Below are 23,005 nucleotides of genomic sequence, written 5' to 3'. Positions count from 1 at the left end.
TTGCCCCTTTTATTTTTATTTCGGTCCATTACGCCCCATACCGATCGATGGCCATGGTTCATGGAGGAAGACATCTTACCCATGACTTCATAAAATGGCTTCCTTCTAAATTACTTCCTGTCCAAAGAGGAAGTGATTTATCCCAAGGACTGCAACTTGTACTAAGGCTGTGCAGACAAAGGAGGCTCCCTGGCTTTCCTCTGGCTCCTAAAGGGTGCATCACCCTAGCTGTGGTGGAGGGCTCTCCTGTATTGGGGTGTCCCTGGGTGAAGGGCCCCTGTGCCCTGGCTTTGACTCGGTGCTCTGTGGGTAGTATGGTGGATGGGAAGGGGTGGGTCCTCAGTGCATCACCTGAGTGTGGGGTAAATGTAGAGAGTGTCAATCACAGGCAGCAGCAGCAGAGCTCAGAGCTGGGAAGGAGCTACAGATGGCGGCTGTGCCTTAGAGAGCTCACTCGGCTCGCAGCCTTCCCGTCACTTCGGGTAACTTTCCGCCTGTTTGGGCCCCTCCTGGGAGATTCCCCCGGCCGCCAGGCACCCTCTGTCCCCGGAAGCAGTGCTTTTTCCCGGCGTTTGGCCGTCCTGTGTGCCGGGGAGAGGGAGCCGAGGCGGCTGCTGCTGCCCGTTGTGCTCCCAGCTCATGGCGCACCTCCTCCATGTTTGTGCGCTGTGAGCCGCCTCCTGCCCGCACCCTGCCTGAGCCCCCGCCGGCCCCGGACACCCTCGCTGTGGCTCCCGGACACATTTATCCACATTTTTTTGCATTTTTACCGGTTTTGCGGATCTCTGAGTTCCGACCGTAGCGGCGAGTCCCGGGCCGGCGACGGCTCCCCTGTTCGCCCCCATCCACCCCTGGTGTCACCCCGGGGCCGCTGCCTGGCCCTTATTTGCGGTTTTTGGGCATTTTTCGCACTTTTCTCCCCGATGACGCAATAGTAAATAACGTTATTCCCTCCCGGTCCTAGGGCGGTCGGGACAGTCTCTGCTCCCCCCGCGGCCCATCCGGTCCCTGTCCGGGGTGTAAAGTAGTTGGGGGAACTAGCCCGGATTGTGGTGTCGGTGCTGTGCCTGTGCCCGGCCGGGGTGGTGGGGACAGCGGCGGCGGTGGCAGCGGGCGGGTCCCCGGGGTGTGCTCGGATCCTCGGCCGCGGGGATCTCACTCTTTTCTCTCAACTTTTGACAGCAGTTTTCCGGGCATCCTACTTCAGAGGCCAGCCTGTCCCCGGTGTAACCATGATGACGGATAAAGAGGAAGACGGCTCAGTCCACAGCAATGCATCCAGGTACGCCGGCGCCTGCCCCCCTCTCCTGTCTGATACACGGTGGCCTGCTGCTCAGCTGTGGCCCTATGTCCCCCCCCCGGGCACCCCGGACACTGTCCACCCACCGGTGTACCCTCATTTCCAGCTCTGACCTTGACGTTCTCCCGCTGCCACACCCTGATTCCCACTGGTGTCTCCGGGAAGGGGAATAGACTATTAGAGGCCCAGATACCCCCTCCTCAGTCACTTGCCCCTGCCCCTATGTCCACAGGTACCCCAAATGACAGCTGCTGCTTTCTAATGCTGCTACATATATGACCTTGTGTGCTTTATGCTCGCTCTCCCCTGCATTGCGCCATTCCCCTATCCGTACATCATTCCTCGAGCCTGATCTCGCACCAGGCCGTGCAAAAGCCTCGGTGTAAATTTAAATCCACTGTCCCCTTCCCCCTGCTGTATGTCCCATGGGAGGCAATGTTACAGCGTCCCCACCTCACACAGCTGCTCGGGTGCTTGCATGTAACTTATTTCTCTGTTGCATGTGACGACATTGCTCCACTTTGAAATGTATATTTATATTCTGTATTCCAATTTAGCAATCTAATGTTTACTGATGCGCCCCTCATTTGTTTGCTATGTTTTGTGGGTTGTTTTGTTCTTTCTCTGCTTTTGGTTTCACTTAATTTTCTCTAATCCTATTTTTGTGATCTACCATTACATTGTATGAATATACACAAACTAAAACGTTGTTCAATTTACATGAGTTTGTATAAGTCAGGCAAATATCTAGACTACCTCAGTGTGAACTTAATATGCAAATACAGTATATCTGTTATCACAAACATTGCTAACGTCATCTATACACAATCTGCAGTTTATTTCACTTGTATTTTTATAAAGTAAACCTACATTTAATATCTTGAGATATATATCTATATGTAACGTGTGTGTGTGTATGTATGTGTATATATATGTATATATATATATATATATCAATCAGACTTATCCTATATAGACATTTGTATGTTACACATTTTTATATATTAATATTGTTTCCTTCTTTGTTAATTGATGTATTGTGCACATTTTATAAGAATATAGCTTTTGTATAGTGTTTCCATAATGCTGAAAAGTAGTTCAGTTATTTTTTTGCAGTATTTGTTTGTTTTTCCCATATAGTGAATAAATGTTATGACAGTTGTGTTTTGTTATTGCACTTATTTGCAGTTACTGGGTTGATGCATTTAACCTCTAATCTGCCTTGTGCTGCCAGAGGATTTACCATGTGTGGGGCAGTGTAACCCACATGTACTCTACCTCCTACCATTCCTAGTTATTTTTCTGTGAGATGGGACTAGCTGTGTGGCATAGACACGTACATAGTCTGTATTATTATATAGTGTATAGTCTGCGACATTCAGATATTGGAGTGTAAATATTATACAAATGCTTGTATGTACAGTATTTTTACAGCAGACATTTGTGTTATAAAAGTATAATATTCCTGTGTACTGATGCGAGAAACTAATGGGATGATTGTATATCTCTTTATTCTCTAGTTATAATACGTCATTCTTATATATTAGAGAACTCGGTGTTTATTAAACTGCATAAAAACAAGATGTGTTAGAATGTGAGTGCTATGTATAAAGCACAGCTGCCTATCCTGCTGCATGGTGATAGGCAGGGATTGCTGTAGTGATTATCCTTGTGTTATATTATCCTTGGAGTACATTTTGTGACTGGCAGCCATTTTAGGAAAACGTCTGAGATTAAAGTCTCTTTACCAAGCTGCCGTTTTCACCGTTCCACAAGCAGAGAGCGTAGACATTGTGCAGTGTGTATTATTACTATTATAACAGGAAGGCGCAGGACCCTGGATAGTGTGGATATGGGAACGAGGAACCCAGGGTTTCATCGTTGCAAGCTTTTCTATTGCATCTACAAAATGGCTTTTCCTTTGTGCTGCAATGCCAGGCTGACATTCTGTGATGCACTGTGTGCTCTGCACAAGCAGGAGGAGGAAGTTGCTTTCTAGGAGTTCAAAGGCCATCTTGTGCTTCTGCAGATATGATTGGTTGCCAGGTCCCTAGTAACTGGGGGCGTTGGCAATGCTGGGTGTCCCTGCCTCCCATGTGATGTCAGCTGTTCACCCCCCCCCCCCCTCTCCCTCTCCCTCTCCCTCTCCCTCTCTCTCTCTCTCTCCCTTCTGGCAGCAGACACTGGGCAAGGACTGCCTCCTATCCTTTACTAAATATTTCAGAGCACTGTTGTCCAAATACTCGCTCACATCCTTCTAAAGATGTTTTAAAAGTAGCAGGAAATTAGATTTTTATTCCTTTGCGCAAATTGTCAGCCTTTTGAAGTTTTTAATTGCACTCTTTAGCCTACGTCTGTCTGGTAAACAACACATTTGTACTCAGAAGTTGCTGGTGGATTTTTTTTTTTTATAAGTAGGATATTATTTATGGTAGTGCAGTAGTTGATGCATATGTTTATTAAAATGACAATAAATAGGTTGTAGGTGATCTGAAAGATTAGTCTGAAATCAATTAAATCATTTTATGTCATTTATCCCAGATTTTATCACAATTAGGCTGTTCTTCCAGCAGAAGAGTTTGTGTTTACAAGTTAATATTTACTACACAAAGTATTTTTATGGAATTTTCTCCATTTTTATTTTATTTTATTTTTTTAAATCTAATATTCAAGTCGCTCCCAAGACTGGAGAAATAGAACAGTCTTTTCAGCATGTCTGCTATCTAGGAGGCGTCTCTTTCTCTATAGCCTATCAGGAGTGAAAAAGTTTTTTTTCTTTCTGGCCTTTTGCACAACCTACCCCCAATCCTGCTGATTATATCTGCAATGTAAAGTGGGTTGTGTAAATGGCTCTGTTGCAGAGGTATTAATTTCTAAACAGGACTTTCTGGAACTAGCAGGTCTCAACTTTCATTTGTTTCGATAATTAACTGATTTAACAATAGGTTCCGTCTCCAAAGTTCTCTGCTACACCTTAAATAAAATAGCTTTATATAAGCAGAGATATAAGTAACATTCACAGATATATGGTCTTATCTAAATCAAAGCTATTTGAGATGTATGACTTGGGGTTTTCTTTCTGTACACTTTAGACTTTTAACACTGTTATTGCTTTCAAGATCTAAAACAGCTGATAATGCAGGACAATTGGTTGTAATAAGTTTCATACAATAGAAACATAGAATTTGAAAGTAGATAAGAACCAGGTGGCCCATCTAGTCTGCTCATGTACACGCGCCCACTTAATTTTTGTCAGGAGGCAGTTTACCTACAAGTATATTTTGGGAGGAAACCAGAGTACCCGGAAGAAACCCAAGCACAGTTAGCACCATGGTGGGAATGAGAGAGCTTATGGGTGCATCTACAGTAGCTTTTTCTACTCTGTTGTATTTCACTCAACATATAGTTTCATTTTGCATTAGCCTGAACTCCTATTATGATTACTTGTTTTAGGTTTAAAAGGAGACCCGTAGCTAACGTACAAAGTTACGTATTTACACTATAAATGTTACGTCAGGTTAACACTTTTTCTCTAACGTCCTAGTGGATGCTGGGAACTCCGTAAGGACCATGGGGAATAGCGGGCTCCGAAGGAGGCTGGGCACTCTAGAAAGATCTTAGACTACCTGGTGTGCACTGGCTCCTCCCACTATGACCCTCCTCCAAGCCTCAGTTAGATTTCGTGCCCGGCCGAGGTTGGATGCACACTAGGGGCTCTCCTGAGCTCTTAGAAAGTTATAGTCTTAGAATTTGTTATTTTCAGTGAGACCTGCTGGCAACAGGCTCACTGCAGCGAGGGACTAAGGGGAGAAGAAGCGAACTCGCCTGCTTGCAGCCGGATTGGGCTTCTTAGGCTACTGGACACCATTTAGCTCCAGAGGGATCGACCGCAGGCCCAGCCTTGATGTTCGGTCCCGGAGCCGCGCCGCCGTCCCCCTTACAGAGCCAGAAGCAAGAAGATGGTCCGGAAAATCGGCGGCATGAAGACATCCTGTCTTCACCAAGGTAGCGCACAGCACTGCAGCTGTGCGCCATTGCTCCTCATACACACTTCACACTACGGTCACTGAGGGTGCAGGGCGCTGGGGGGGGCGCCCTGAGGCAGCAATAAAAACACCTTGGCTGGCTAAAATACCTCAATATATAGCCCCTGGGGCTATATATGAGGTAAATACCCCTGCCAGAATCCCATAAAAAGCGGGAGAATAGGCCGCGAAAAAGGGGCGGAGCCTATCTCCTCAGCACACTGGCGCCATTTTTCCCTCACAGCTCGGCTGGAAGGAAGCTCCCTGGCTCTTCCCTGCAATTCTACAGTACAGTAAGAGGGAAAAGAGAGGGGGGGCATTAAAATTGGCACTGTATACAGTATATTATATAAAAAGCAGCTATTAGGGACATAACTCAGTTAGTCCCTGTATATATATAGCGCTCTGGTGTGTGCTGGCATACTCTTACTCTGTCCCCCCAAAGGGCTTTTGTGGGTCCTGTCCTCTGTTTGAGCATTCCCTGTGTGTGTGGAGTGTGTCGGTACGGCTGTGTCGACATGTTTGAGGAGGATAATGATGTGGAAGGGGAGCAGATGCCTTTAGCAGGGATGTCACCCCCTGGGGGGTCAGACACCTGAGTGGATGGTATTATGGCAGGAAATGAGTGCACGTATAGACTCCTTACATAAAAAATTTGACGACATGCCGACTGTCGGACAGCCGAGTCTTCAGCTCGTGCCTGTCCAGGTGTCTCAAAAGTCATCAGGGGCTCTGAAACGCCCGTTATCTCAGGTGGCACAAGTAGATGTCGACACGGATACTGACACCAGTGTCGACGACGATGAGTCAAATTTAATGCCCGTTAAGGCCATTCACTGCATGATTGAGGCAATGAAAGAGGTGTTAAATATTTCTGATTTACATCCAGGTACCACAAAAAAGGGTATTATGTTTGGGGAGAAAAAACTACCTGTAGTTTTTCCCCCGTCAGATGAATTAAATGAAGTGTGTGAAGAAGCGTGGGCTTCCCCTGATAAGAAATTGGTAATTCCTAAGAAGCTACTAATGGCGTTCCCTTTCCCGCCAGAGGATAGGTTACGTTGGGAAACACCCCCGAGGGTGGATAAAGCGCTCACACGTTTGTCTTAAAAGGTGGCACTACCGTCCCATGATACGGCCGCCCTTAAGGAACCTGCTGATAGAAAGCAGGAGGCGATCCTGAAGTCTGTATATACACACTCCGGCATTATACTCAGACCAGCTATTGCGTCAGCATGGATGTGCAGTGCTGCCGCTGCGTGGTCAGATAAACTGTCAGAAAATATTGACACGTTAGACAGAGACACGATCCTGCTAACAATTGACCATATAAAAGACTCAGTCTTATACATGAGAGATGCACAGAGGGAAATCTGCCGGCTGGCATCTAAAATAAGTGCATTATCTATCTCTGCTAGGAGATGCTTATGGACTCGCCAGTGGACTGGAGATGCAGATTCCAAAAGGCACATGGAAGTCTTGCCTTATAAGGGGGAGGAATTATTTGGGGATGGTCTCTCCGACCTAGTTTCCACAGCAACGTCTGGGAAGTCAGCATTTTTACCCCATGTCCCCTCACAGCCTAAGAAGGCGCCATTTTATCAGGTTCAGTCCTTTCGGTCCCAGAAAAACAAGCGGGGAAAAGGAGGGTCTTTTCTGTCAAGAGGCAGAGGCAGGGGAAAAAGGCTGCAGCAAACAGTAGGTTCCCAGGAACAAAAGTCCTCCCCCGCTTCCTCTTCCAAGTCCGCCGCATGACGGTGGGGCTTCACAGGCGGAGCCAGGTACGGTGGGGGCCCGCCTCAGGAATTTCAGCGATCAGTGGGCCCGCTCACAGGTGGATCCCTGGATCCTTCAAATAGTATCTCAGGGATACAGGCTGGAATTCGAGGCGACTCCACCCCGCCGTTTCCTAAAATCCGCCTTGCCGATTGCTCCCTCAGACAGGGAGGCGGTGCTAGCAGCGATTCACAAGCTGTATTCCCAGCAGGTGATAATCAAGGTACCCCTACTTCAACAAGGCCGGGGTTACTATTCCACACTATTTGTGGTGCCGAAACCGGACGGTTCGGTGAGACCCATTTTAAATTTGAAATCCTTGAACACATACATAAAAAAATTCAAGTTCAAGATGGAATCGCTCAGGGCGGTTATTGCAAGCCTGGACGAGGGGGATTACATGGTATCCCTGGACATCAAGGATGCTTACCTGCATGTCCCCATTTACAATTCTCACCAGGAGTACCTCAGATTTGTGGTACAGGACTGCCATTACCAATTCCAGACGCTGCCGTTTGGACTCTCCACGGCACCAAGGGTATTTACCAAGGTTATGGCGGAAATGATGATACTCCTTCGAAAAAAGGGAGTTTTAATTATCCCATACTTGGACGATCTCCTAATAAAGGCACGATCCAAGGAACAGTTGTTAGTGGGAGTAGCACTATCTCAGGAAGTGCTGAGCCAGCACGGCTGGATTCTGAATATCCCAAAGTCACAGCTGGTCCCCACGACACGTCTAATGTTCCTGGGAATGATTCTGGACACGGCCCAGAAAAAAGTGTTTCTCCCGGAGGAGAAAGCCAGGGAGTGGTCTTCTCTAGTCAGAGACCTCCTAAAACCAAAACAGGTATCGGTGCATCACTGCACGCGGGTCCTGGGAAAGATGGTAGCTTCTTACGAAGCAATTCCATTCGGCAGGTTCCATGCCAGGATTTTTCAGTGGGGCCTGTTGGACAAGTGGTCCGGATCGCATCTTCAGATGCATCGTTTAATAACCCTGTCTCCACGAACCAGGGTGTCTCTTCTGTGGTGGCTGCACAGTGCTCATCTTCTGGAGGGCCGCAGATTCGGCATACAGGACTGGGTCCTGGTGACCACGGATGCCAGCCTACGAGGCTGGGGGGCAGTCACAAAGGGAAGAAATTTCCAAGGACTATGGTCAAGTCAGGAGACTGCCCTTCACATAAATATTCTGGAACTAAGGGCCATTTACAATGCCCTAAGTCAAGCAAAATCCCTGCTCCTACACCAGCCGGTGCTGATCCAGTCAGACAACATCACGGCAGTCGCCCATGTGAATCGACAGGGCGGCACAAGAAGCAGGACGGCGATGGCAGAAGCCACAAAAATTCTCCGATGGGCGGAGAATCATGTACTAGCACTGTCAGCAGTGTTCATCCCGGGAGTGAACAACTGGGAAGCAGACTTTCTCAGCAGGCACGACCTCCACCCGGGAGAGTGGGGACTTCATCCAGAAGTCTTCCAAATGATTGTAAATCAATGGGGTCGTCCACAGGTGGACATGATGGCGTCCCGCCTAAACAAAAAACTAGAGAAGTATTGCGCCAGGTCAAGAGACCCTCAGGCGATAGCTGTGGACGCTCTAGTGACACCGTGGGTGTACCGGTCAGTTTATGTGTTCCCTCCTCTACCTCTCATACCAAAGGTATTGAGAATAATAAGAAAGCGAGGAGTAAACACAATTCTCGTGGTTCCGGATTGGCCGAGAAGAGCGTGGTACCCGGAACTTCAAGAGATGATCTCAGAGGACCCGTGGTCTCTGCCGCTCAGACAGGACCTGCTGCAGCAGGGCCCCTGTCTGTTCCAAGACTTACCGCTGCTGCGTTTGACGGCATGGCGGTTGAACGCCGGATCCTGAAGGAAAAGGGCATTCCGGAGGAAGTCATTCCTACGCTTATTAAAGCCAGGAAAGATGTTACAGCAAAGCATTATCACCGCATATGGCGGAAATATGTTGCTTGGTGCGAGGCCAAAAAGGCCCCAACAGAGGAATTTCAACTAGGTCGATTTCTGCATTTCCTGCAAGCAGGAGTGAATATGGGCCTAAAACTGGGCTCCATTAAGGTACAGATCTCGGCTCTGTCGATTTTCTTTCAAAAAGAACTAGCTTCAGTACCTGAAGTTCAGACATTTGTGAAAGGAGTGCTACATATTCAGCCCCCATTTGTGCCTCCTGTGGCACCTTGGGATCTCAACGTGATGTTGAGTTTCTTAAAATCACATTGGTTTGAGCCACTAAAAACTGTGGATCTGAAATATCTCACGTGGAAAGTGGTCATGTTATTGGCCTTGGCTTCAGCCAGGCGAGTGTCAGAGTTGGCGGCTTTATCATGTAAAAGCCCTTATCTGATTTTCCATATGGATAGGGCAGAATTGAGGACTCGTCCCCAGTTTCTCCCTAAGGTGGTGTCAGCGTTTCACCTGAACCAGCCTATTGTGGTGCCTGCGGCTACTAAGGATTTGGAGGACTCCAAGTTGCTAGACGTTGTCAGGGCCCTGAAAATATGTTTCCAGGACGGCTGGAGTCAGAAAATCTGACTCGCTGTTTATCCTGTATGCACCCAACAAGCTGGGTGCTCCTGCTTCTAAGCAGACTATTGCTCGTTGGATTTGTAGTACAATTCAGCTTGCACATACTGTGGCAGGCCTGCCACAGCCAAAATCTGTCAATGCCCATTCCACAAGGAAGGTGGGCTCATCTTGGGCGGCTGCCCGAGGGGTCTCGGCTTTACAACTTTGCCGAGCAGCTACTTGGTCATGGGGCAAACACGTTTGCAAAATTCTACAAATTTGATACCCTGGCTGAGGAGGACCTGGAGTTCTCTCATTCGGTGCTACAGAGTCATCCGCACTCTCCCGCCCGTTTGGGAGCTTTGGTATAATCCCCATGGTCCTTACGGAGTTCCCAGCATCCACTAGGACGTTAGAGAAAATAAGAATTTACTCACCGGTAATTCTGTTTCTCGTAGTCCGTAGTGGATGCTGGGCGCCCATCCCAAGTGCGGTTGATCTGCATTACTTGTACATAGTTATTGTTAACTAAATCGGGTTATTGTTGAGCCATCTGTTGAGAGGCTCTATTGTTTCATACTGTTAACTGTGTTTCATATCACGAGTTGTACGGTGTGATTGGTGTGGCTGGTATGAGTCTTACCCGGGATTCAAAATCCTTCCTTATTGTGTACGCTCGTCCGGGCACAGTACCTAACTGAGGCTTGGAGGAGGGTCATAGTGGGAGGAGCCAGTGCACACCAGGTAGTCTAAGATCTTTCTAGAGTGCCCAGCCTCCTTCGGAGCCCGCTATTCCCCATGGTCCTTACGGAGTTCCCAGCATCCACTACGGACTACGAGAAACAGAATTACCGGTGAGTAAATTCTTATTTTTTTCTTTAATTAAAACACTGCTTTTTTTTTTTTAATAGTACTTTTGAAGAACAAAGAAAGAATTGCATTCATCCCTCTAAAATGTCTAGCTTTATCAGCCATTTTGGGATGCATTCGTGAATTTCATTCATATAATGTTATGTAATTGGTACAGGGGGTAATTCCAATTTGATCGCAGCAGGAAATTTTTTAGCAGTTGAGCAAAACCATGTGCACTGCAGGGGAGGCAGATATAACATGTGCAGAGAGAGTTAGATTTGGGTGGGGTGTGTTCAATCTGCAATCTAATTTGCAGTGTAAAAATAAAGCAGCCAGTATTTACCCTGCACAGAAATAAAATAACCCACCCAAATCTAATTCTTTCTGCACATGTTATATCTGCCTCCCCTGCAGTTCACATGGTTTTGCCCAATTGCTATAAAAAATCCTGCTGCGATCAACTTGGAATTACCCCCCGTGTCCAATAAACAGTGCTGGTTAGGTTGTGCATGATTTGTGGTGTACAAGTCTACTGCTTAACTATATTAATAAAGCAAATTGTACAATATCTTGTGTTTGAGTCCCCTGATTTCCGGAGTCCCTATTAACTTATACACCATTTATTGTCCCTGAAGGATTCATTTAGAGTTCTGTATAATCTTAGTACTTAGTGTTAAGGTCGACCACTATTGGTTGACATTGACATGGTCGACACATGAAAAGGTCGACATGAGTTTTTCCACAACTTTTTTTTCCTTTTTTGGAACTTTTTCATACTTTACGATCCATGTGGACTATGATTGGGAACTGTAACCTGTGCTGAGCGCAGCGAGGCACCCTGCCCGAAGCTTGGTGAGCGAAGCGAGACATGCGAGGGAACGCGGTGCACTAATTGGGGTTCCCCGTCACTTTACGCAGAAAACGACACCAAAAAAAGAAAAACTCATGTTGACCTGTTCATGTGTCGGCCATTAGTCCATGTCGACCATGCCAATGTCAACAAATAGTGGTCGACCTTAACATTGTCGACCATTCATACCGGAACCCTTTTTAGCATCAAAGCTGTGTACTCTTGTTATATAATAAAGACACTTTATAACAATTAATGGACAACTAAACTACTGATCAGACTAAAAATGCACATATATGATAACTTTCCAATAGCTTAACGGATTGGACGATGAAAAGCTGACATTGTGGAAGATTTCTACTATTCACTCTGCTCTTGACACTTGTAATTCTGTAATGGTACTAATACGAACAACATTTGAGTGTTACTACACACCTTTTTAAGATTAGAACAGTCCACATTTTAGGTTTGCTACCTTCATATCATAGTTGAGAAGCCACGAGAGTGTTCAAGAATTAGGAGAGAGTATGATTGGGGAGTGTTCCTTCTATCTAGGCTTTCCCCAATTTCTGCTCACGTGGGAGCAACTAGAAGTTTAGCTTGCATAGTTACTTCATGTATAGGATTCTATTTTGTCTTGACAGCTGTATTTAAGCACTGAAAAAAGATAAGCTGTGACCTTTCCTCCTGAATAAACATACATAGGACAAGATACGGCATGTTTATACATTCCCTCTGTGCAGTTTTTAGGCGGATTTGGATATTTTCAGTTGACCACGTCACCAATTACTAGCTTGGCGTGCAAATGATATCATATTAGGTCAACCTGGAAGTGTTAAACAGAAGAACTATGCACAGAGGGATGCTACAATGTGTTCAATAGTTAATCACAAATAACTAAATTCACTCCAAGTCTTGCAAGTTAGCCACATGTACTACTCTGTGCTCTTTCTGTGGGGGATATCCTCATGAGCGATTGCCAGCAGATAGGTGGAAGGACACTTAAACTGAATACTGGGTTGAAGGATCAAACTCCTGCTCCCCATGTAAAAATGAATACAACTCCTGAGCGCACAGGAGGACCCGTACATTAATGAGCCACATTTTTCTACTCCCTTTCATTCTAGTTGTTTGGACACAGGGCCTGTTTTGTTTGTGTGATATTGAGTCACGATGTGAGGGGCACATATTTTTGTATATTATGGTAGTTCAGCATCGCAGATTTTCCCCCCTTGGTGCGATTCAAAATCGTCTATGTTGAAGTTTGCAAAGTGCCATTCCAGAATGCACATAGCGGCAATCACGCAGAATTGAATTGCCCCTGTTGAGTAAGCCATCATTGAATGTTTGTTCTTCAGGATTTCTGTGAATAAGCCATCATTGAATGTTTGTTCTTCAGGATTTCTGGCTGCTTACAGAAGAGGAGTACACCTTACAGCAATACTCTATAACAGACACATTAGTTGCTGAATATTTACAAAAGGACTTGTAATAGAATGAACATATTCACCTGCTAGTAGTAACTTGTGAGGGAAAAATACTAGCACCCTTTGTCAAATGTCAGACGGTTTAAACACTTGAATATATATATATATATATATATATATATATATATATATATATATATATATAACCAAGGAAAAAAGAGGCGGCACTCGGAGTCTGGATAATCAAAGTGTATTCATAAAAAGTGGCATCAACGTTTCGGGGACCAGTTCCCCTTCTTCAGGATAAAGTGACAGTGCATAAAACAGTTTAAATAACAAACCCCATTACTCACCCCGTTCACACGTGTGTTCAAACTTCTAATCGTTACCAGCTGACCGCCCGTCGGAGCCTCCGCTCGGCTCCTCCGCTCGCATCAGCATGACCCGGAAGTGACGTCGCGGGACCCCTCCGATGTGGCCATGGTAACACTGTACACAAAACAGACAGAACGTCAGTGTAACCAGCGTATGCTGCAACATCCTACTGTGAAAAATATCAACTTAATCACTAAGTGCTTCTGTGTAGGTCATTAAAACCATGTTGTGCTCTTACTGATTAAACATATGTTAAAAAATTGTAGCTATATGTTAAAAAACGTGACTTAATACAATTCAATTTTAAAACAATGGACCGCATGCCTGGCAACCTGATGGCCCTGTGCTTTCCCTATCCTACTTATATTACACGCCGGACATACTCCGTCCAGGGCTAAACTACCTATGTTACATTTCTGCTGCGATTGGCACACAGTGCACACCCCATCCTGAATGGCAATCCTCAATTATATTCATTAAACCCAGTGCTTATTGTCCCACCCTGGTTCAAAGCTAGTGGAAGGACCATTTGAATGTTCCTAAACATTATGGTTCTATCTACAAAACCTTAACACAATTTTTTAGAAGAAAAAGACCTTTAATGAATAAAAAAATTTTATAGAAAGTTAATTAGGCCCAAATTGTCATTGAGACCATTTGGTTTTAGCGTGTTAAGCCTATGGATCCAAATTGACTCAAGTTGTAGGAGTCTTTTGCCCCTGTTGCCCCCCCCGCACTGAGTCTGGGATGTGGTCAATAATGCGATGTTTTAGGGTGGCCATACTGTGGCGATGTTCCACAAAGTGTTTAGCAACAGGCTGGTCCCCCTCTCCTGTAGCTAAAGCGTTTCTAATGGCCTGCCTGTGCTGTGCCATCCTGACCTTAAATTGGCATTCTGTTTTGCCTATATAGTAGCGTCCGCAGGGGCACATGATGGCATATATCACAAATTTTGAACTACAGGTGAGTGGCCATTTGATTTTATAACTCTTCCCTGAGCAGGGGTGGGAAATGGAATCGCCTGGTGACATATAGGTGCAGGTTGTGCACCCGGTGCATTTAAAACACCCATTTTTTCTTGTCATAAAGTGAGTAGGTTTTGTTTTAAGTTTGGACATGTCAGTTTTGACCAATAAATCCTTAATACTCCTGCCCTTTGTGTAACTGGGCATCACTCGTGAACCCCGAAAAATCTCCAAATCTGGGTCACTTGCCACTATAGGCCAAAGGGCCCGAAGTTTGTGTTGCACTTGCCTGCTATTGGTTTTATATTCACATACCCACGGGATGGTTTTGGACATATCTTTAGTATTAGCTGGTATAAATAAATCATTTCTCTTTGCCGCAGTTGCTTTAATGCGAGCCGCAGAGAGTAATTTCTGTGGGTACCCTCTTTCTCGGAACCTCTGTTCCATCTCATCAAGTTGTGCATCCCTCGTTTGTACCTGGCTATTAGTCCTGCACACTCGAAGGAACTGTGAATAGGGCAGGCCCTTGATGGTCGCAGGTGGATGGAAACTGTCATGGCGCAGTATTGTATTGCGGTCTGTGGGTTTCCTATACAAACATGTCTCCAACCTGCCGTTTTGCAGTTTAATCAAAATGTCTAAAAAACAAATTTCTAGGGGGCTGTTAACCAAAGTTAATTTGGCTGGGCATTCAGATTGATTATGTATCTCAACCACCTCAATTAAATCCAAAACCTCCCCCCTCCACAGTATGAGCACATCGTCTATGTACCGAAAGTATAAAAATAGACATTCTGATATCATTGGATTAGCCAAAAAGAGGTCACTTTCCACCTCCCACATATAAGCATTCGCGAACGAGGCACCCTCCGTAGCACCCTCGTTCGCGAATGCTTATATGTGGGAGGTGGAAAGTGACCTCTTTTTGGCTAATCCAATGATATCAGAACGTCTATTTTTATACTTTCGGTACATAGACGATGTGCTCATACTGTGGAGGGGGGAGGTTTTGGATTTAATTGAGGTGGTTGAGATACATAATCAATCTGAATGCCCAGCCAAACTAACTTTGGTTAACAGCCCCCTAGAAATTTGTTTTTTAGACATTTTGATTAAACTGCAAAACGGCAGGTTGGAGACATGTTTGTATAGGAAACCCACAGACCGCAATACAATACTGCGCCATGACAGTTTCCATCCACCTGCGACCATCAAGGGCCTGCCCTATTCACAGTTCCTTCGAGTGTGCAGGACTAATAGCCAGGTACAAACGAGGGATGCACAACTTGATGAGATGGAACAGAGGTTCCGAGAAAGAGGGTACCCACAGAAATTACTCTCTGCGGCTCGCATTAAAGCAACTGCGGCAAAGAGAAATGATTTATTTATACCAGCTAATACTAAAGATATGTCCAAAACCATCCCGTGGGTATGTGAATATAAAACCAATAGCAGGCAAGTGCAACACAAACTTCGGGCCCTTTGGCCTATAGTGGCAAGTGACCCAGATTTGGAGATTTTTCGGGGTTCACGAGTGATGCCCAGTTACACAAAGGGCAGGAGTATTAAGGATTTATTGGTCAAAACTGACATGTCCAAACTTAAAACAAAACCTACTCACTTTATGACAAGAAAAAATGGGTGTTTTAAATGCACCGGGTGCACAACCTGCACCTATATGTCACCAGGCGATTCCATTTCCCACCCCTGCTCAGGGAAGAGTTATAAAATCAAATGGCCACTCACCTGTAGTTCAAAATTTGTGATATATGCCATCATGTGCCCCTGCGGACGCTACTATATAGGCAAAACAGAATGCCAATTTAAGGTCAGGATGGCACAGCACAGGCAGGCCATTAGAAACGCTTTAGCTACAGGAGAGGGGGACCAGCCTGTTGCTAAACACTTTGTGGAACATCGCCACAGTATGGCCACCCTAAAACATCGCATTATTGACCACATCCCAGACTCAGTGCGGGGGGGGCAACAGGGGCAAAAGACTCCTACAACTTGAGTCAATTTGGATCCATAGGCTTAACACGCTAAAACCAAATGGTCTCAATGACAATTTGGGCCTAATTAACTTTCTATAAAATTTTTTTATTCATTAAAGGTCTTTTTCTTCTAAAAAATTGTGTTAAGGTTTTGTAGATAGAACCATAATGTTTAGGAACATTCAAATGGTCCTTCCACTAGCTTTGAACCAGGGTGGGACAATAAGCACTGGGTTTAATGAATATAATTGAGGATTGCCATTCAGGATGGGGTGTGCACTGTGTGCCAATCGCAGCAGAAATGTAACAGGTAGTTTAGCCCTGGACGGAGTATGTCCGGCGTGTAATATAAGTAGGATAGGGAAAGCACAGGGCCATCAGGTTGCCAGGCATGCGGTCCATTGTTTTAAAATTGAATTGTATTAAGTCACGTTTTTTAACATATAGCTACAATTTTTTAACATATGTTTAATCAGTAAGAGCACAACATGGTTTTAATGACCTACACAGAAGCACTTAGTGATTAAGTTGATATTTTTCACAGTAGGATGTTGCAGCATACGCTGGTTACACTGACGTTCTGTCTGTTTTGTGTACAGTGTTACCATGGCCACATCGGAGGGGTCCCGCGACGTCACTTCCGGGTCACGCTGATGCGAGCGGAGGCGCCGAGCGGAGGCTCCGACGGGCGGTCAGCTGGTAACGATTAGAAGTTTGAACACACGTGTGAACGGGGTGAGTAATGGGGTTTGTTATTTAAACTGTTTTATGCACTGTCACTTTATCCTGAAGAAGGGGAACTGGTCCCCGAAACGTTGATGCCACTTTTTATGAATACACTTTGATTATCCAGACTCCGAGTGCCGCCTCTTTTTTCCTTGGTTGCATACACCGGAGGGAGACCCCCGGACGGGGAAGGCACAGGAGCAAGATACATCCCGCCGTGGATTAAGTGAGTGCCGGGGTTACTGCATAGATAGATATATAGATAGATATATATATATATATATATATATATATATATATAAATATATAAATATATATATATATAAATATATATATATATATTTATATTTGTGTGTGTATATACACACACAAATCCTGCACTCTCATCGAGCATGTCCCAACGGTGGGGTGCACCCAGTGTAAGTCTACTGAGAAAGTGGATCCACATACATAAGAACAGGTCCCTGATTCAGGGGAGGGCACTCTCCAATAAAACGAAAATACAAAACGGTTCATTGTCTTTTAATGTTCAATATAATGGCTCCAAACGGTTGATGTTTCGATTCCAGTGTGGAATCTTTATCAAGACCAGCCAAATTAATGCATCCAAACAAATGTGGGAACTGTACAGAATATAAAAAAAATATAAAGAGGAAAAAATATGAACAATGCCTCACGGACCCACATCTAGACAATGTATGTGCACCCCAGGGGTGAGCCCCAACAATAGCCACGTGCCAGATGATAGGTATCCTCTTTGTATTTTTTTTATATTCTGTACAGTTCCCACATTTGAACACCATGAACACAAACTTTGTTTAATACACAGTTATTAAAAATATTGTATTAAATGACCTTCAGGCTGTGTGTATAAGGTGTATATGAAACATAAATTGTGTGTATGTACACACACTTTGTTTAATGCACAAAGTTATTAAACATATTGGCTAAAATGACCTTCAGGCTGTGTGTATAAGATGTATATAAAACATAAATGCATTCTGTGCTTAGACTTGGGTCCTATCGCCATGATATCTCATTATAGCATGCAGTTATTCCAAAATACGGAAAAATCCCATATCCAAAATACTGCTGGTCCCAAGCATTTTGGATAAGGGATACTCAACCTGTGTGTTATATAATATAATATAATGGACGTGTGTATGTATGTTCCAGCATAACTGGAATGCCTGGAGCAATTTACATCAAACTTGGTACACATATGCCTTAAGGGCCCCATACACTAGAACGATAATGTCCGATTTCGACCTTTCGGGTCGATAAATCGGATGGAAAGTGGCAAATCGGATGTGTTTTACATCTGATCCCATGCGCGGTCCCGTGAGCATCTGATCAGAGCCCCAAGGTCGGTGGTGCTGCACTCGGATCCCGCAGGCTTGGCTGGGATCGCATAAGATTCATCGTATGCAAAAGGACCGCATAAGATGTATCCTATGCGATGCTACCTCCTGGGCGGTTCAAGGGAAATCGTATGCGACATGAGGGTCTGACATGTCGCTGTATAGTGTATGGGGCCCTTTACAGTCTGGGAAAAAATACTTTGGGGGTAAGACACTACTAGCAACCCTAGGGGTGGGAAGGGGGTGACATGTAAAAATCCATAGTTTTTGGCGTAACTCTAATGCCTGGAGCAATTTGCACAGAGGCACCCACAGGTAGGGGCAGAGGCATACTTTAGTTTCAAAGCTAAGCAAGGAGACCTAGGGCCCTTTGACATAGTCAGTCTGCAAACCTAACATATTTAACATACAGTGGGCGGAGCTTGGCCTGTCGTCCCAGCATGTACAGCACTGAACAAGGCAGCATCAGAGGTGGGACGGGGCAGAGAAGAAGGTGGATTATTCTCCTCAGCACCAGCATTTTGACAACATCAATCCAGGGAAGCCCAGAGGTGCAGCCTGACAAAGATTGGCATTATTCTGTAAATTCCGTAGCGAAGCACGGGTATTCAGCTAGTGATACAAATAAAAATTAACAAGGCTTTATGCCTGTTTTTGGATATGGGGATTAAAATACTAACAATGGCAGTTTGTTCCATACATATTTTTCGCTGTTTGAGTCCCAATCACAACTGCTTGAAGAAATCTGCTCTAAAAACACATTTTATATATCTCACAAGCTGTCGGGTCTTCTTGCTAGGTATTCACTTATGTGGCCGATGCACCAATTTCATAGCTCTTCTTGGAATTTTGCCCGTTTCAGCTTTAGGGGCTCCAGAAAAGCGGAAGCAGTCAAAATGCCGGCCTTCAGGAGACCAACGTTTAAATCCCGACGGCCAGCATTTTGCATTAGGCGGCATACAGACACCTGCCCCTAATTCCCACTCTGTCTGTGGGTCCACACCACCTACCTAGTGGTAATAGAACCTTTGCTTGCCACTGTGCCTGCAGCGAGCCTGCAAGGGGACTCGCTTCCGGTATGCCAGCAGATCGGGATGCCGCTGTCGGTATACCGTCTGCTGGTATATCATACCAGACCCCAGAAAAGTATAGTACTTCAGGTAAGGTCTTACTGTGCCAGTGACAATATACCCTTCCTGTTACTGCAACTAATATACCTCTGTATATAGCCAATTAATCTTCTGGCTTTTTCCATTTCATACCTACCCCTCTTATGCTCATGTGATCTGTCACTATAAATTTGCTATTGTTGACATTACAACACCATTTTGTCCCATGTGCATTATTTTACATTTTCCTTTACGTCCTAGGGGATACTGTGGTCCATTTAGTACCATGGGGTATAGACTGGTCCACTAGGAGCCTTGGGCACTTTAAGAAATCAATAGTGTGCAGTGGCTCCTCCCTCTATGCCCCTCCTACCAGACTCAGTTTAGAAAATGTGCCCGGAGGAGATGGTCAACCTTAGGGAAGCTCCTGAAGAGTTTTCTGCATTTATTTGAACCATTCGCAAGCCCCACCATGGTGAGCGTACATTCTCGCAGCGCGCCGCCACCCCCTAACAGTGCCAGAAGTAAGAAGAGTGGTGAGTAGGCGGCCCGGTTAGCGGATCACTGGCTGTAATGGCAGCATAAGGGTATGGAGCACAGCGCTGACATGCAGGCTGAGTCTCTAGGCTCAGGACAACATGCTGTGTGTGTGTTCCGCCCCGCTGTTAAGCATTACAAACACCTCAGCCAGTATAATAAAACCGGGATGACCATGCGCCATTAAGGGGGCTGGGCTTCACTATGAGCGGACCCAGCAGCTCACCAGCGCCATTTTCCCTGTGCAGCTCACACTGACCAGACTGGCAGGGAAGCGCATCTCCTCCACAAGGACTCCACAATTCCTCAGCGGTACCAAGGGGTCATAGTAAGGGGGAGGAGCGGTGTTAGAATACTAAGCCCCTATCAAGGGTGCTTAGTCTGCGATCCAGCTAAGCTTGGCATTAGCAAGACGGACGCTGTGTAGCTGGCTCCATCATACTCTGTGTCTCCCTAGAAGGGCTCTGTATAGGTTACTTGTGCTTAACCTTTTCCTGTGGGTGTGATTTCACATTTACATTGTCAAAGGAGTGTGTTTCATGCACAGCGGAGTGTTTTTCTTTCCCAGGGGGATCACTGCAGTGTACTCAGGATAGCAGTGACGTGCGGTGAGGTCAGAGGCTGGGGAGGCACAAATGGTGGAGGCTCTCAGTGCCATGAGCCTGTCTCACCCCCTACACAATTTATCTCTTATGTCCCTGCACTACATCCATGCAAACACAGGGAGAACATACATACAGTAATAGCCAGGTCACAGCCCTCACCCTAGTGTTGTGAGTAAACTGGTGGATACTATCTTCTGGGTTAGGTGCCCCCTCACCTGCAGAAACTCAGCTGGCCTGGTGCAGCAGGTTACACAGGTCAATACAGTCATCAGTGATCTTGTCAGCAGCACCTGGGGAGGGAGAGCAGGAACACATCTGTAGCCACACACACCTGTCCCCACACTCCCTACAGAACACACACACACACCTGTCCCCACACTCCCTACAGATTACACACACACACACACACACACACACACACACACACACACACACACACACACACACACAGTCAGTCCTGTACTATACTCACTACAGATTACACACACAGTCCTGTCCCCACACTCACTACAGATTACACACGAACACAGTCCTGTCCCTGCACTCACTACAGATTATACACACACACACACACACACACACAGTCCTGTCCCCACACTCACTACAAATGTTACACACACACACACAGTCCTGTCCCCACACTCACTACATATTACACAACGCACACAGTCCTGTCCCCGCACTCACTACAGATAACACACACACACACACACACACTGTCCTGTCACCAAATGCACTACAGATCACACACACACACTGTCCTGTCCCCACTCACTACAGACTACACACACACACCTGTCCCCACACTCACTACAAATGTTACACACACACTACAGATTGCACGCACACACACACTCACACAGACCTGTCCCCGCACTCACTACAGATTACACACGCACACAGTCCTGTCCCCGCACTCACTACGGATTACACACACAGTCCTGTCCCCACACTCACTACAAATGTTACACACACACTACAGATTGCACGCACACACACACTCACACAGACCTGTCCCCGCACTCACTACAGATTACACACGCACACAGTCCTGTCCCCGCACTCACTACGGATTACACACACAGTCCTGTCCCCACACTCACTACAAATGTTACACACACACTACAGATTACACACACAGTCCTGTTCCCACACTCACTACAAATGTTATACACACACACACACACACAGTCCTGTCCCCACACTCACTACAGATTACACACGCACACAGTCCTGTCCCCGCACTCACTACAGATTACACACACACTGTCCTGTCCCCAAACTCACTACAGATCACACACACTGTCCTGTCTCCACTCACTACAGACTACACACACACACACACACACACACACACACACACACACACCTGTCCCCACACTCACTACAAATGTTACACACACACTACAGATTGCGCGCGCACACACACACTCACACAGTTCTGTCCCCACACTCACTACAGATTACACACGCACACAGTCCTGTCCCCGCACTCACTACAGATTACACACACACACACACACACACACACACACACACACACACACACACTGTCCTGTCACCAAACGCACTACAGATCACACACACACACACACTGTCCTGTCCCCACTCACTACAGACTACACACACACACACACACACACACACACACCTGTCCCCACACTCACTACAAATGTTACACACACACTACAGATTGCGCGCACACACACACACACACACACAGAGACACACTCACACAGACCTGTCCCCGCACTCACTACAGATTACACACGCACACAGTCCTGTCCCCGCACTCACTACGGATTACACACACAGACAAACACACAGCCCTGTCCCCACACTCACTACAAATGTTACACACACACTACAGATTACACACACAGTCCTGTCCCCACACTCACTACAAATGTTATATACACACACACACACACACACACACACACACACACACACACACACACACACAGTCCTGTCCCCACACTCACTACAGATTACACACGCACACAGTCCTGTCCCCGCACTCACTACAGATTACACACACACTGTCCTGTCCCCAAACTCACTACAGATCACACACACTGTCCTGTCTCCACTCACTACAGACTACACACACACACACACACACACACACACACACACACCTGTCCCCACACTCACTACAAATGTTACACACACACTACAGATTGCGCGCGCACACACACACACACTCACACAGTTCTGTCCCCACACTCACTACAGATTACACACGCACACAGTCCTGTCCCCGCACTCACTACAGATTACACACACACACACACACACACACACACACACACACACACACACACACACACACACACACACACTCTGTCCTGTCCCCAAACTCACTACAGACTACACACACACACACCTGTCCCCACACTCACTACAAATGTTACACACACACTACAGATTGCGCGCACACACACTCACACAGTCCTGTCCCCGCACTCGCTACAGATTACACGCACACAGTCCTGTCCCCACACTCACTACAGATCACACACACAGACACACACACACACACACACACACAGTACTGTCCCC

The 23,005-nt window shown here is 46.0% G+C and overlaps 1 protein-coding gene across 4 annotated transcripts in view; it reads left to right on the top strand.

Moving 5' to 3' along the window:
- Window positions 1-270: 270 nt before the first annotated feature.
- CHD2 (chromodomain helicase DNA binding protein 2) overlaps window positions 271-23,005 on the top strand; it is a 241,660-nt gene continuing 218,925 nt past the window's right edge. For 2 of the 4 annotated variants that reach the window (XM_063925730.1, XM_063925728.1), the window contains exons 1-2: window positions 271-482; window positions 1,183-1,282. In XM_063925730.1, the coding sequence (XP_063781800.1) occupies window positions 1,233-1,282 (50 nt within the window). In that variant the 5' untranslated portion in view covers window positions 271-482; window positions 1,183-1,232. The remainder of the gene's footprint in view (window positions 483-1,182; window positions 1,283-23,005) is intronic. The other 2 variants (XM_063925729.1, XM_063925731.1) reach the window with 2 other exon arrangements.

Source organism: Pseudophryne corroboree, chromosome 6 (assembly GCF_028390025.1).
Source record: "Pseudophryne corroboree isolate aPseCor3 chromosome 6, aPseCor3.hap2, whole genome shotgun sequence".
NCBI classification, from domain to species: Eukaryota; Metazoa; Chordata; class Amphibia; order Anura; family Myobatrachidae; genus Pseudophryne; species Pseudophryne corroboree.
This window is presented reverse-complemented; position numbering and strand designations above follow the sequence as displayed.